The sequence below is a fragment of the Camelus dromedarius genome, chromosome 6, assembly GCF_036321535.1.
Source record: "Camelus dromedarius isolate mCamDro1 chromosome 6, mCamDro1.pat, whole genome shotgun sequence".
NCBI classification, from domain to species: Eukaryota; Metazoa; Chordata; class Mammalia; order Artiodactyla; family Camelidae; genus Camelus; species Camelus dromedarius.
The window spans coordinates 16908015-16924030 of NC_087441.1; the positions used below are offsets into that span (position 1 = coordinate 16908015).

General features: G+C 36.3%; 1 protein-coding gene and 1 pseudogene across 1 annotated transcript in view; both read right to left on the reverse strand.

Moving 5' to 3' along the window:
- The window catches only part of ADGB (androglobin), a 146875-nt gene that overhangs the window by 5301 nt on the left and 125558 nt on the right, over window positions 1-16016 (reverse strand). Inside the window, exons 30-36 of the mRNA XM_064486604.1 lie at window positions 15766-15938; window positions 9692-9868; window positions 8863-8962; window positions 7978-7980; window positions 6882-7103; window positions 3445-3535; window positions 754-937 (exon numbers count right to left, since the gene is read on the reverse strand). Coding sequence (XP_064342674.1) covers window positions 754-937; window positions 3445-3535; window positions 6882-7103; window positions 7978-7980; window positions 8863-8962; window positions 9692-9868; window positions 15766-15938 — 950 coding nt within the window. The remainder of the gene's footprint in view (window positions 1-753; window positions 938-3444; window positions 3536-6881; window positions 7104-7977; window positions 7981-8862; window positions 8963-9691; window positions 9869-15765; window positions 15939-16016) is intronic.
- On the reverse strand, window positions 12052-14497 carry LOC105092080 (calcium-independent phospholipase A2-gamma-like; annotated as a pseudogene).

Sequence of the window (16016 nt, forward strand, 5' to 3'; positions counted from 1 at the left end):
GTGTCTTTGGGAGTGTGTATGTGTGTTTGTGTGTTGTAGGGAAGAAGGAGGAAAAAATAAATCTTCATCCTCCATAGTGGAAGTCATCTGTGTACATTTATTAAATTCCCCATTTCTAGTACGATGATACTTCTATTTTTAATTTAGCTTGATCTTTCACAGTACAGAAATCTCTATTTTTTTGTTTTTGGACCATGTCTAAATAAAGCACCTCTAACCCTCTGCTGGGATGGAGGAATGACAGTCATCTGGCTACAAAAAGTTGAGGTGTAACCTGCGATTTCTAACTGCTTCCAAAATAGCTTTATACCAGCGAAACTCAGTGATTAATTTTTTCTTCCTCCCACTTCACCTTCATTTCTTAATGTGGCTGGTGTCATCAATTTCTGAACCTGTGGGAGATTCTGTGGAGCAAATTAGGTTAGGAGTTTTTCTACTGCCAGCTAGGATTTAGCTACCACAAGTCTGTCAATGTGATCTACCTCTGACTTCAGCTTCACAAATACTTTGCTGTGGTCTTCTCTCCTGTTCTCTCCATTCTGTGGATAGATTTCCAATACTGTATGCAAAAGAGGTTTTAGGAAGCGAGTAAATTAGATGTGTATAAACAATTTTGCCAGTTTTCTGAGAAGTTGGGAACTAATGTTTTCAAGACTTCTTTCTACCCAGTTATGATATAATTCTGTGATATCTTTTTAATATTACAAAATAATTTGTCAGCTGTGATCCATGTCTATGTACTTTGAGACTCACCCGCATTTCCTTGTACATCTCCAGAACTCTATCCCTTAATTTAATCCTTTCTTCTTGGTCAATATCTCGAATGCTGAGGATTCTGGTCCTATACTGTCGGAACTGATGGACCTCCTCTGCTTTCTGCATTGCTTGCAGCTGACTCAGTTCTTCCGTTCGCAACAGAGGCTTGGTTTCTGTTTTACTTGATATAGAAACATCAAAAGAGATACATAAATCATTTGGGAAACTCTGGAATGAACTTTAGCATTCAAATAATTTAAAAACATATCAACATACCTAAGAATAAATCTAACCAAGGAGGTGAAAGACTTATACACAGAAAACTATAAACCATTGATAAAGGAAATTAAAGAAGACTTTAAAAAAATGGAAAGATATCCCATGCTCCTGGATTGGAAGAATCAATATTGTTATAATGGTCACACTGCCCAAGGCAATCTACAGATTTAATGCAATCCCTATCAAATTACCCAGGACATATTTCATAGAACTAGAACAAATCATAATAAAATTTATATGGAACCACAAAAGACCTAGAATTGCCAAAGCATTACAGAAGAAAAAGAAAGAGGCTAGAGGAATAACTCTCCCAGACTTCAGACAATACTATAGAGCTACAGTCATCAAGGCAGCATGGTATTGGTACAAAAACAGACATATAGACCAATGGAACAGAATAGAGAGCCCAGAAATGAACCCACAAACTTTTGGTCAACTAATCTTCGACAAAGGAGGCAAGAAAATACAATGGAATAAAGACAGTCTCTTCAGCAAATGGTGTTGGGAAAACTGGACAGCAGCATGTAAATCAGTGAAGCTAGAACACTCCCTTACACCATACACAAAAATAAACTCAAAATGGATCAAAGACTTAAACATAAGACAAGATACAATAAACCTCCTAGAAGAAAATATAGGCAAAATATTATCTGACATACATCTCAAAAATGTTCTCCTAGAATAGTCTACTCAAGCAATAGAAATAAAAGCAAGAATAAACAAATGGGACCTAGTTAAACTTACAAGCTTCTGCACAGCAAAGGAAACCATAAGTAAAACAAAACGACAACCTGCAGAATGGGAGAAAATTTTTGCAAATAATAAATCTGACAAAGGCTTGATCTCCAGAATATATAAGCAGCTCATATGACTTAACAAGAAAGAAACAAAGAACCCAATCCAAAAATGGGCAGAGGACCTAAGCAAGCAATTCTCCAAGAAAGACATACAAATGATCAAAAGGCACATGAAAAAATGCTCAATATCACTAAGTATCAGAGAAATACAAATCAAAACTACAATGAGGTTATCACCTCACATCAGTCAGAATAGCCATCATTCAAAAGTCCACAAATGACAAATACTGGAGAAGCTGTGGAGAAAAGGGAACCTTCCTACACTGCTGGTAGGAATGCAGTTTGGTGCAGCTACTGTGGAAAACAGTATGGAGATTCCTCAAAAGACTAGGAATAGACTTACCATATGACCCAGGAATCCCACTCCTGGGCATATATTCAGAAGGAACCCTACTTCAAAACGACACCTGCACCCCAATGTTCATAGCAGCACTATTTACAATAGCCAAGACTTGGAAACAGCCTAAATGTTCATCACCAGATGACTGGATAAAGAAGAGGTGGTATATTTATACAATGGAATATTATTCAGCCATAAAAACTGACAACATAACGCCATTTGAAGCAACATGGATGTTCCTGGAGAATGTCATTCTAAGTGAAGTAATCCAGAAAGAGAAAGAAAAATACCATATGAGATCACTCATATGTGGAATTAAAAAAAAAAAAGAACATAAATACAAAGCAGAAACAGACTCATAGACATAGAATACAAACATGTGGTTACCAAGAGGGTGGGGTGTGGAAAGGGACAGATTGGGATTTCAAAATGTAGAATAGATAAACAAGATTATACTGTATAGCACAGGGAAATATATACAAGATCTTGTGGTAACTCACAGAGAAAAAATGTAACAATAAATATATTATATGTTCATGTATAACTGAAAAATTGTGCTCTGCACTGGAATTTGACACAACATTGTAAAATGTCTATAACTCTATAAAAAAAGGAAAAAAAAAACAAAAAAAAGTATCAGCAGGGTGCTGATCTGGATCGAATCAAATATTAGGAACAGAAGGAATAAACCATTATTTTTACATGGGCTATACTCCATTTATTAAGCCACTAATATTTTTGGAAATTATTTTAGGAAAATACCAGCAAAATTAGATGTGCTATTTGAAGAGGTGTATTGGTATTCGAAACTATGAGAATATTTTGCAGTTTTTTCCTTTTTAATATATGAAGCTAAATAGGTTTAAAAATGTATGCTTGAATAACTCTCAATTAATTTTATTGTTTAGTTCTTAAGAAAATTCAATCTAATCAAACCATGGCAGCTGGTATGTTGGGAATTTTCTGCAGCTAAACTCATCTTAACCAGGCTACAAATTAAATCTTTACCAAAAACATTTAAATGCTTTTATAATTGACTTAATAAAACATTTGCTAAATTTGAGATGTAACTCATATACTTCTAAAAACCTAAATACACTGAAAATATATTAAGCATTTAATTTCAAACTTTCAGTTGTTTAGCAACTGCTTATTGACAATCTATCCAAAATTCTATGAACACAAATGTTAATCATGTTTATTAAAACTTACCGTACATATTGACTTAAGTCTACACATTGTAGTTTTTTTCGAATAAGTTGTGGAGACATTTCCAAAATTGTTGGGGATCGTGATTGAGGCCCTGTTTCAAAACAAAAAGTGCCAGGCTTTCAAAAAAATCAACAATAACTAACTAAATGATTGTATATTTCATTTATATTGAAAATATTTTGCACTTCCCTTATTTAATATGATTTTCATGTTATTTAATGACTATGTTGAAACATGACTATATTTCAGATTTATCCTCTCGTTGGTATTACTATACTACCAGTTAAATGAAGGAGATGACAATGGGTATAGAAAAAATGAATATGGTCTATAAAAGAGAGTAATAAAATGACTCTAATTTACTTAAGTGAAAGCAGAGACCAAAAAAGATCATACTTTGTTATAAAATTTTATTCTAAACAAGTTAAATAATCAAATATTTAAAGTTTGGTCTATCTGTGAAAGCTGTACTAAGCACTGTGGGGGTGGGATATAAAAATGTTTTGATACACAGTATCCTACCTCCAAAAAACTTTTAGTCCAGTAAAGTAGGCAATATTACGACAAGTAAACACTGAAAATCAAAGTAACAGGAGCTTTTTACCCCACAGACTCATCTGAACCCACAAGAACAGATCTAAGAAAGAAATTTTAGAGACTAAGATGTTAACCATTCAGCCTTTCCAGACCATTTAATCTCTCTTTTTAAAAAAATATTGAAGTGTCATTTACATACCATACAATTTATTAGTTTTGAAAGTATAACTCAGTACGTTTTAGTAAATTTACAGTTGTGCAACTGACAACTAAATCCTTTCCCAAAACCTTCCCATTATCCAAATGCATACTCTTGTGCCCTCTGCATACCCACCACAAGCCCCAGGCTGTTGATTTGCCTTTCCTGGATAGTTCATGCAAAGCTACAAGGATATACTGCACTGCATAGAGAATATAGCCAATATTTCATAATAACTTTAAATGGAGTATAATCTATAAAATTTTTGAATCCCTGTTTTGTACATCTGAAACTACTATTATAAATCAACAATATACCACAATAAAAATAAAGTAAATCTGATAGGAAAAGGTACACTCTTTCAGAATTATGTGAAATTTAATGAAAATGTCTCAAGACTCTAATGGCCAAATGAGTTAAGAAATGAGGATCAGGAGGGTTGAAACTGAATCACAAGCTTCGGTCCCTTGTAACACCAGTCTGGGACTCTGGGAAAAAAATGTAATCTATATTATGATTGCAGGGACACTATCCAAGGCAGGTGTGAAGAATCATGATTACACATAATTTTCTCAACTCAAAGATTACTTTGTTAGTAAATAAATAACCAGAATTTAATTTTATTTTTATTTTACAGATCTTTAACTAAATGTGGGGAGAAGTTTGTGTTAAAATAGAGGTCACAGTACGTGGAATAAAAAAATACTAGGGTTTAAGTCCTGATTCTATGCAAACTATTTAAGCTTTCTGCTCTTGGGTGAGTTATTTATGAATTCCTTTGTTTTGAGGCTGAAAACAAGCAGGACCCTTGAGGGGCCTTCCTTGGGACAGACGCCCTACACATGTCCCCCACCTCTTGTTTGTAGAAAAGCTTTGCTTCTGAGGCCTTCCCTGAGTTCCAAAGGACAAATTTAATCAGAGAAGTGAGAAAATGCAAAAAAAAAAAAAAAAAAAAAAAGAAAACAGCCAAGTAAGACAAAATAATAATAGCACAGCCTAAATTGACTATATTTCAGTTAAACACACACACACACACACACAAAGAACCTTTAGTTCCTCCTCAAGGGCTATAGATAATACCCGGAGCCATGTCCTTAAGTTATTTTGCAGATACTAAAACCCCCGCCAGGTGGAAGAGTTAACTGCATGATAATCACAAGCACAGAGACCCCAGACGGACTGGAACCAGAAAGTTGATGATATTAACTCCTGAAATACCACCCTGTTACCTCACCACCAACCAATCAGAAGAATGTCCATGATCTGGTCAGGCAGCCCACAACTCTCACCTCTAATGCTGCCTTGAGAAACCCTTCCCTGAAAGCCACTGGGGAGTTTGCATCTTTGAGCATAAGCTGCCTATTTTCCTTGCTTAGCCCCATGTTGGGCAGCTTGCAATAAACACTGTACTTTTCTTCACCACAATCCAGTATCAATAGATTGGCTTTGCTGTGCAATGGGCGAGCCGACCCAAGTTGGTTTGGTAACAAGGCAGAGGTAACAGTATATGCTTTTTCCAGTTTACAGAGGCTCAAATGAGATGATTATGCCAAAACACTTTACAAATTCAATATTAATCTTAAATGTTAGGTATTATTCTAGTAAGTTTTAGTGCTGTTGTTATATGTGATTATCTATCAAATGAACGTTGACTTTCAAAATGCTGGTTCAAAGATATCAGAATCTTTGGTTAGTATGGTAAAAGAGCCCTTTGAATTTTGGAATTTTCCTCTTCACTGTGAAAATCACTCAAGAGCATGTTTTAGCCATAAACAAGTTTTAATTTTAAAATTCTCAGACTGGTTTAGCAACTTTGAGAACCACAGTTGGCATTTCTAAGGGTGCTTTCTTCCAAAATATCTTTCTTTCCTGAATTCTGAATAAGCAGAGAAAGAAAAAGTAAGAATTTTCCATTGAAAGACATATCGTTGGGATGTAGCTTGGTGTGAGAGGCAAATGGGCCATGATCATGGAACCTTCGGCCGAACCCTTCAGCATCCCTCAGTCACAGTTATACTTGTCCAACTCAGGGATGAGCAGTGGATGCAGGCTCCTTGTGGGCAGCCCAGTTTATTCTTTCCTAATGTATCAATCAGATGACTCACATAGCCCACCAGTGACAGACAGTCCAGGAGTTGCTTAGGGAAAACTGTCCCTCATGGAAGCCAGGAATGTCAAAAGACATTTCTCTATACTATTTACCATATAGGAGTTAGGTTCATTTTAGTAAATAAATACAAATCCCATAGTATACAGAAATGAACCAATCAGTGTGGCTTGGGCACCACTGAAAATCGCTGTTTTCCAACATTTTAGAAACCAAATATTTGAAATTTGTTGTCAAAGATGTAGCATACTATAGATAAAACAAAAAGGATCTGTGTTTAGTGACAATTGTGTATGTGATCACTGCAATTTTATTTTTAGTATTTGTAGACAAAGAAAACTATATGAATATATAACTGCTCCTTAAAATTAAACAAGAAAACATTTGCCCACTTTTATCTTTAGGTTAGGTATTTAGTAATCAGGTCCTTGAGCAGATTCCAACTCTGATAATCAAAATGAAGACCTATGAATCCTATTATATACATATTTTTCTACGTTTAATCCTGGCCATCACATATGTTTAATTTCATATCTGTTCCAGAATTTTCATTTCAAAATATGCATTCATCTTATCAATAAGAGCAATACTTACTGATATTTTCCTTCCGCATGCCCTGCTCACGCTCCTCCTTAGGGAAGGAGGATGGGGATGATCCTCCACTATCGCTGCTGGTAGGTTTTGCCAGATCCTTCAAGCTCTTGCTCAGCTGCCACTTCTTCCACAGCGTGCTCCCTGAGGGTATGGTCTCTTTGCTGTCTAAACTCATGGGACTCTTTGTGTCTGACTCTCTTATGACACTTGAAGATGTTTCTACTACAACATGACACAGGCATTACTGAAAAGAACTTGTGTTCTATGAAATCACGTGCAAAAATAGCAAGACATATGGAGTACATACTGAATGAGTCCAAATATGTAAAGTTCAAGAACAGGAAAAATTAATTCATGATGATAGAGATCAGACTAATGGTTACTTTGAAGAAGGAAATGGCTGGGAAGAGGAATGAGGAAGACTACTGGGATGTATTAAGCATATATCTTGATCTGAATGGTGGCTACTGAGTATACACATATGCGAAAATACATCAAGCTATACAATTAACATTTGTGCCTTTACTACATTTTGTATGATAAGGTCAGCCTTCTCTGAGCTCTGTCCTCCACCAGGCTTTGTCCTTGGCTTGTAATGAATCCCAGTTTTAGCAAAGAATCCTGCTAAACTAATTTACTGAGAATTGTTCCATCTTTGATATTCAGTTAAGCTCCTCTTCCCCAACCCTGATATTTAATCAAATTTCTTTTGCCTGACCCTTGATACCTAACCAAATTCCTGTAAGTAATTTTCTATCCAGTCCTTGTCTATCGGCTATAAATCCCTACTTGTCTGTTGTTTTCAGAGTTGAGTTCAATCTCTCTCCTACTGCAATAGTCTTGAATAAAATCTTCCTTTCCATTTCTAACAAGTGTTCAGGGCAATACATTTTCTTTTACATATAACTTAATACAACATTTAAAAAATTAATAATAAAATCTAGATCCCAAAGAACAAGAGCTGCATTCTTTCACCTTTGTATTCCTAAGATTACATTAGACTCTTCCAATTAGAGGAGTACTTTAGGAGTTAAAAAGATTTCAAATCCCAACTTTGTCACTTTTTAGATGTGTGATTTCAAAAGAGTAAGGTGACTCTCTGAGCTTTGGTCTCTGAGTCTGTAAAATGGGAATAGTAATGTTTACTTCATAGCTGCTGTAGGTTAAAGTGAGACAATAAATATAAAGGACTGAGCAATGCCCATCCCAGAATAACAGGATGAGGGTGATATTTGTGGTTTATACACTTAATATGAAAAGTTAAGGGACATTACTTTTATAACATTTATTGAGTTACACTCTTGAAGATGTCAAAGTGGAAAAGCATGATTTGGGATGTGAATGCCTTCAGCCTCCCTGGGCAGCTCAATGTGGTGATAGATGGAGCAGCCAAGTGTTTGTGAGAAGACACTGGGGTGATGGGGGGCTCTGTCTGCACCTTGGCTCTGTCTCTGGGTAGTTTGTGAATTTAGCAAGTTATTCTGGGCCTGTGTCTTTATCGTTCAGTTGGAAATAATATATATCAGTGGATTGGTGTGCATATCAGGTTAAATAATTAGTATTTCACAGTTCCAGGCCCAAAGGCAAATCGCTCAATGACAGTAGTTAGCTTTGTCATTGTGACACTTAGTGTTACTACTGATGGCTATTGTGATTAGAAAGGTGCCAGATTTATAGCTATAAACCTGCCTTCAAGTTCATGTACTCCTGCCTTCTAACTAGGCTGCATCCTTATTTCTGGTTTCATCTTTTCTTAAATGGGGAAAGTCATATCTACTTGGGAAAAAAGTGAACCCCTGCTTGGTAAAAAGAAAACACTCCAGAATACATTCTCTTACAGGATTATCTGTGACTTTTTACAATCCTATAAGAAAATAGATTCTGAAAGTTTTCTTTTTACTGAGCTTGACTTGCTGACTTGCTTTTGAGAAGTGCAAGTAACAGTTCCGTGCTTGGGGCATCTGGGGCAGGGTCCACTGACCTTCTCTGGCTTTGGTTTGGCTCTCAGACATGGGCACACTCTCAGCATCAGGCATTTTCTTAATGAACCGGCTGAGATAGTGGAGACGAGCCTGGGCAGCCTGAGAGACAGAAGTTATCAACACACAGCACAGGGAACACTGGCTTGGTGGCACTCAAAAGGCACAGGAAAATGTGAATGAACCAGGCCAACTCTTATTAACTATCAAAGAAACTCAAATTCTGAACCACCCATGACTTTGCCAGTTAGTTTTGAGAACTAATGAAGAAGTAGTCCTAAAACTAATACTCTGAACATGCTACTTTCCATCTGGCTGCTCCTGAACCTTTGTCATCTGCATCAGTAACCCTCAGCTGGGGGCATGAAACCCATATAAATGATAATGTTTCACTGTGGCAATGATTCTGATATAAAATAGAGAGAGGAGGAACCATGAGGTCTGTGTATTCCACAGGGCAGCACATGCTTTTTCTCTATCTAAGGCTGTTCAAAGTACATGAAAGCACACATCAAACATTTTTATGCTTTCTTGGTTGGGAGTGTTAAGGATGGACAGCGTTAGTCCCAGGTGATGTGCGAGACCAAGGTGACCTACAGTTTGGACCGGTAAGTGGCACTGTTGTGTGCTTTGCTTTTGCCAATCATCTGGGTTTCCAGAGAATAATATTTCACAATGTGTCTGAATGTGGTCTTAATATTTGGTTAGTTGGTGTCTGACAACATTCCAGATATTTCCTAAGGGAAAGACTATGTAATTTTTACCAACATGACTCTTCCTTCAGACTATCCCCAGAAATGAAAAAAGGACAATTTTCCAAACTCAGATGACCTTGATTGACCTTCCAGGCTCAGTCATTTCCCAGGCTTGCTTCATGGCTCGGATTTCGTCTGCTCGTTCTGTGTCTTTTTTCACTTCAAAAAAGTCTGCTTCGTTGTGTTCAGTGACCAACCTCAAAATCCAGTAGGGTTTATTTGGGTCTTCTGGTTGTGGGTGAGCAGTGGACATCTGACAAAATAAAGTAAAAATCTTTGGGTCCCATGTTCTCCTCCTTTCAAAAGGGTCTAGATTTGACCCTAGGAGCCATAATTTCACTAGTAAGTATTTTACTCAAGAGAAATGAGAACATATATTCACAAAAATACTTGGAAAAGAACATTTATTATAGCCCCATTGATAATAGCCAGAAAGGGGAGAAAATATAAGTATCTATAAACTGATGAATGGATAAACAAATTGTAACATGTCCACACATCGAATACTACTTGACATTAAAAATAATTACTAATGCACACCACAGTGTGGTTGAATTTCAGAGACAGACGTTAAATTGAAATAAAGAAGTTGAGCACAAAAGACTCCTTCATGTATGATTCACTTGTATGACATTCCAGAACAGGCAACACTTGCTCGAGGGTGAGATGTGAGGATGACAGAATCCACTACAAAGAGGTTTAAGGGAATTTCTAAACTTATGGAAATGGTCTGTAATCTATACCTTGACAGAGATGTGGGTTACAGGGTGAATGCACTTGTCAAAACTTACTGAATTGTACATTTAAGATGGTTGCATTTCACTCTATGCAAATTTCACCTCAAAACTATAAATAAAAATAATTCTGAATTACACTTAGGCTCACTCATACCATCTCTTCACATAAATGAGGGCAGGAATATAGTTGATCATTACCAAGTTTGGATATATTTGATATATACTCATTATGAGAGTTCATATTTTGATGTCTTCTAGAATCACTTTCACGGACTTTGGACTGGGAGCAGATCCACATAGGACTTGAAAATGTCTAGCTAAGTGAGGCTCTTTGGTAGCAAACTGCTAGGGTAGAGAGCTTGAGTCTGATGTGGTTACTAGCTCTTTACGTAAGATTGAGACAATGTCAATTATCCATGTTACATAGTACAGATGGGAAAGCAGAGATGGGGGACATTGAATAAAATTTTCACATGCAGTTTGGTTTTAATGTTACCAAAAGAATTTCCTAGCTTTCTATAATATTCTCTTATTATTCTGATGAAATCTTAAATCTCACAATTGGAAATTCTTTTATTTCTTTCTTTTAAAATATAGTACATAAGCTTTTGTCTTCTTTTATATTGCCTGATAAATGAGTTTATCAGAAAATTCTCTGGGATCAAGGTTTTTTTTTAATTGAAGATAGTCAGTTACAATGTGTCAGTTTCTGGTGTACAGCACAATGTCCCAGTCATGCATATACATACATATATTCATTTTCATACTCTTTTTCATTAAAGGTTATTATAAGATATAGAATACAGTTCCCTGTGCTATACAGAAGAGATGGTTTTTTAAATATATTTTTATATATAGTCTAGCTAGCATTTGCAAATCTCAAAGGATAAATTTGGAATCAAGTTTTGATTAGGGAAGGGAACACGATGAAGGACTCAGGGAGGGCCACATGTCTTACAAGAAATTATGGATTGAATTAAACTTATTGGTTTTAAATTTGAGTAGTTTTTGTTGTTAATGATAGGACTATTCCGTCCACAAATTCAAATAGTAGATTTTACAAAATAAATGGTAAACTGGAGATACATCTGGAAAAGTTACCACACAGCATTATCTTGATGTTTCAAGGGAAAAAAAGTGGTTGATTGGAACTTCATCTATGTTTTTGAACCAAACAATGCTGAAATAAACATACTGTGAATAGAAAACTGTATCTGGTTCTTTCATATTCCAAATGTAATTGTAATCTGATAAAGATCATTCCATTTTTCTGTATTTGTTTAGAAGGTATTACACTAAAAGGCAGTATTTGGATTGTAGAATGTAGCCAGTGAGAACATATGTAAATTTAAAAAGAAATTAGCTTTTCTATATGAAATAAAATCAATGATCAAATAAATTCAACATGATTATGGTGACTAAAGCAAAAATACAAAGTACAATATGATAGTTTTCAGGTTTCTGTTTGGCATATATGTTAATAAATTTTCAAACATGAAGTAATGTAATACTGATTGCTACTAAAAGCCAACTAGCACAATAAGACTCCTAAAGCTTAGTTCACTATTAATGTCATAAAACCCAATTCCCATATGAATTCTGTAACCAAACATACCCTTTGCGTTTCACAAGATGGTCCAAACATTGTCTGTTTCAGGATTCCCTAGAATTCATGAGTATTTCAAAGTTATCTCATACTGAATCCCACAATTCCTTATTAAATTCTGCATATCTTCTGAACAGGCTTTCTTCTCAATTTTAAAAAGAACAGAAGGCCTTCATTCATGTCAGTTTTTAGTTTTATCCAATCATTAGTTTTTTGCAGAATTTTTTGTTGTTGTTGACAATAGTTTTGCAAGTTTTTTTCGTTTTTTTCTTCATTTCTTTCTTTGTACTTCAACCCTTTTAACTGCGGCTTATCCAGCTTCTCATTTCAACTTTCATCTAGAGGTATGTTTTCACACATTACAGGATTGAATCTAAAATAGGTGTCAGGAAGTAACCAATCATCAATTATCACCTGGGTTCTTCTGTATCTGTAGCACTGTTGGTAACATTAGACAGTTTGGTTCTCAAGTTCATGTTTATCATGGTGTTTCTCACATCACTCTCATAATGTCTAACGCCCAAGGATACTAGGCAATCTAATGGGATGTCTGGTCAAAGACATTTACACTCATGCATTGCTAGTGCTGAGGGGTTATTCAGAAGCAAACCTCAGTCTTAATGAATATCATTTCCCATATGTTACTCCAGGCTACTTTGTATACTTTGCACAGTAGCCTGGAGAAGCAGATGTGGCTCTAATGGCCTGACCCAGTTTCTATTCAACCAGTAATAGTTAATTCCAGGAAATTGACCATAATTTCTGAACACAAATCTGTTGGCATCATCCCTCTATCTACCATGGTACTTACTGCAGCTACCTTAAGACTTGTGGGATTTCTTGCTGTTTCTATAATTAGTGTGCAGCTCATTCTATCCCTAAGAATATTTCCCCAAGTCTGACCATCCTAAAATGCATGGCTCCAACTCATTTTGATGAGTTCCAACAATGACATTTTGTGAAAACAGATATCATCCTAATTTTTAATAAAATTCCTCACATTAATCCAAGGGCGCAGGAAAAAAATCCCAACGTGAAAGCTAATATGGCACCTGGGGTTACACTGCAAATACAGTCAAAGAGCTGAGGAACTGGCTTCTGAGCGAGTTCAACTAATTTCCACCACATCTGAAGAGCAACCATTGTCCTTGTTCTTCCATCATCAATTGTGCGAATAGGATTCCTCTTCCTTTTGCTGGATTCATGCAGCCTAATTAAGGCCAACATTTCTCTTGCTGTAGCCTGAAGAATGCCAGCCTTAATTTGTCTCAGTCATAAAAATATGCAATGTCTTTTCTTGGCAGCCACTCCTTTTCCCTCAGGAAATTTCTGGAGATGAAAAGTCATTTCTTCAATCCTATTAATGCAGAGCTTTGGGTCAGTTATTCTTAATGCTTGAACTAATGCCCGGGTTCTGTCATCAATACTCACCTTGGCAATCCTTCCTTGTTGAAGAGATAAATGTTTTCTTCCTTCCTTTCATTTTTGTCTTTGCTAATAACCTGCTCAGCTTTAACTGCCTCTTCCTGTTCTTTTTGACTGAATCATATTTTACTTTGGGAACAAGTCCACCAACAGAATTGCCTACTAAAGCTCGTACACCTTCAGTGGGATGAGAAAGAAAGTTAGCAGTACGATGTTTAAAAGAAACTAGAAGGACCTTAGGTGACCCACTGGGGACTTGCAGGCTTGTCCACAGAATAAAAAGAAGATTCCGAGACTCGCTTCTTGGTCAGGACACCAGTATCTGGAGAACTGCATTTTCCCTTCTTCAATATTTCTATTTTCAATTTCTGATTTATCCTGGAAATGTTTATTTTCCCTCTTCTGAGACAGTTTTTTTCCCCTCACATTTGAAGTATGAATGAATATAATTTGATAAAAAGTAGAATGACTCTCCAAATTTTGTGGTTAAACCATTTGTGTTATGAAAAGGTCTTGTTTACTATTTCTTCATTTTGTCTTGATCTTTACCATGACTTCTCTTCTCTGCTGATGTAACACTATATTTTTTCAGAGATTTGATGGTTCGTTTAATGTTTTTCTGGTTTAACCAGCCACTATCTGATACTTTTCTTAATATTTGAGGAGTTGGCTTAAATGGAGCTAAACATGAAATCATTTCATTCTAATTGGCAAAAATAGTCTTTGAAACAAAGTTCAAGGATGACATATGAATGTCTACTTTTCTAAGTCCCTTAAGAGCAGAAGTTTGAAATTCCTATACGTAAACCATGATTACTTGGAAAGCAACAGTGCTGCTTCAAGTATGCACTTCACTTTTGGTCTGTTTACATTTTACTTTGCTTATAGGAAACCCTCTCTGTAGATGGATGTGGCTTATCCTCCAATAACGTTTGGGTGAGCACTGGAAATGCAACTGCTTGCTTCTCCACTTTCCCCAAAGACCCTTTGCATTACAGGATGCAGACTGAAACTGCTTCTGTAGCAGTGGCAACTTGCCTCTCCCTGGCATTGACTTTGGACTGGAACTGGCCTGCATCAGCTGAGTTTTCAACACAAACAGAAGAGCAGCAGTCTGGGCACCACACCCTTAGTTCTCTTCTGCCACCAGTGGAAGTTGAATTAAGCTTATTTACTTCTCAATGTTTCCAAGGGTATACTCCAACAACAGGAAATTAAATCTTGGAAATGCTAGAGGACAGGTTTTTCCATACTGTAGTAAGGCGAAACCGAGACATCATCTCCTAATATGTTAATTTTTCTTTAGTATCTATTTTGCTAGTGCTACCAGCATCTTGCTTAGTTAATCAAGTTGGGAGCTAGCCTTTGAATTCCTTCTTGCTCCTTATCATGCATTTTAGATCAATAACTACATACCACATTTGTTTCCTAGATAGTTCTTTATTTGTCCTCTTCTTCCCTTCTTTGATTTGTATCTGATACAGCTTGTATTCTTTTGCCTGGATTATGACAGTGCTTTCTTGAACGGTTTTTCCATCTCTAGTCATTTCCCCTTTAATTCCATACCCTTATAAGTTATCAGGTTATCTGAAATATAAATCTGATCATATCTATACACTTTTTAAAGCCCCCACCTCTCACCTCTCAGCCCTGTATAGCCTAAGTTGTGAAAACAAATGATGGTGGGGAAGGGTATGGTTCAGTGGCAGAGTGTGTGCTTAGCATGCACGAGGTCCTGGGTTCAATCCTCAGTACCTCCATTAAAAATAACTCTTACCCCTAATCATTGAGATTACCTAACTGGACCTGAAAAAAATCTGGAATCAGGACCTTTGCCTTGAAGATAGAGTCCCAGCTGCCTTTTTTTTCCCCCCAGCCTTCTAAACAGGCTTAAAGGCTCCCCTCTATTTGACCCTTATTTACCTTTCCTGACTCATATCTCATACTTTAGTGATTCAAAGAACCAGATTGTGTTGGATTTTGCCTCAGCATTTCTTTATTCATTGACTTAGTACAAGACTCCTCTAGGCAGAGGCTAAAAGTGGTACTTTCTAATATATCTAACATTACAACTCTCTGTTTATCTTCAGTCTCCTCCATTACTAAGAATTCTTTGAAGGTAGGGACTGCATAATATTAATATTGGAACCCCAAGTCCCCAGAACATTGTCTTAAGTATTAAAAGCTCAATTAATGCTTTTTGATACTAAACTAAGGAAGACTCCTTACAGAAGTTGTCCAAGGAGTGTTCTTAAGGTATCCAGATAATTGCTGGAAACAGGGAGATGGAATTTTTCACTTTTTCCTGAAACGAGATGGCCAAAAAGGGACCCAATGAACCTAAATTTAAGTGACTCCAATAAGAAAAAGCACCGTACCCACCTGAGGCTCAAATCGAGGTGCTTGTTTTTCTTTGGCTGTCTTTTCTTTCTCCGAAGACTTTTCTTTGCCTTTCCTTGTTATTCTGGAAGTTCCTGAAGATTTCTGTCCCTCACTAATAGTGTGGGAATCTGGGCTTCCCAAGGTAATTAATTCCTCATGTTTCTCTCCATGAGCTAGAAAAACATAAAAAAAGGAAACCAGTGAGTCATGATACAACATTAAAATCACGTCATATAAGAAAAAGAGAAGAA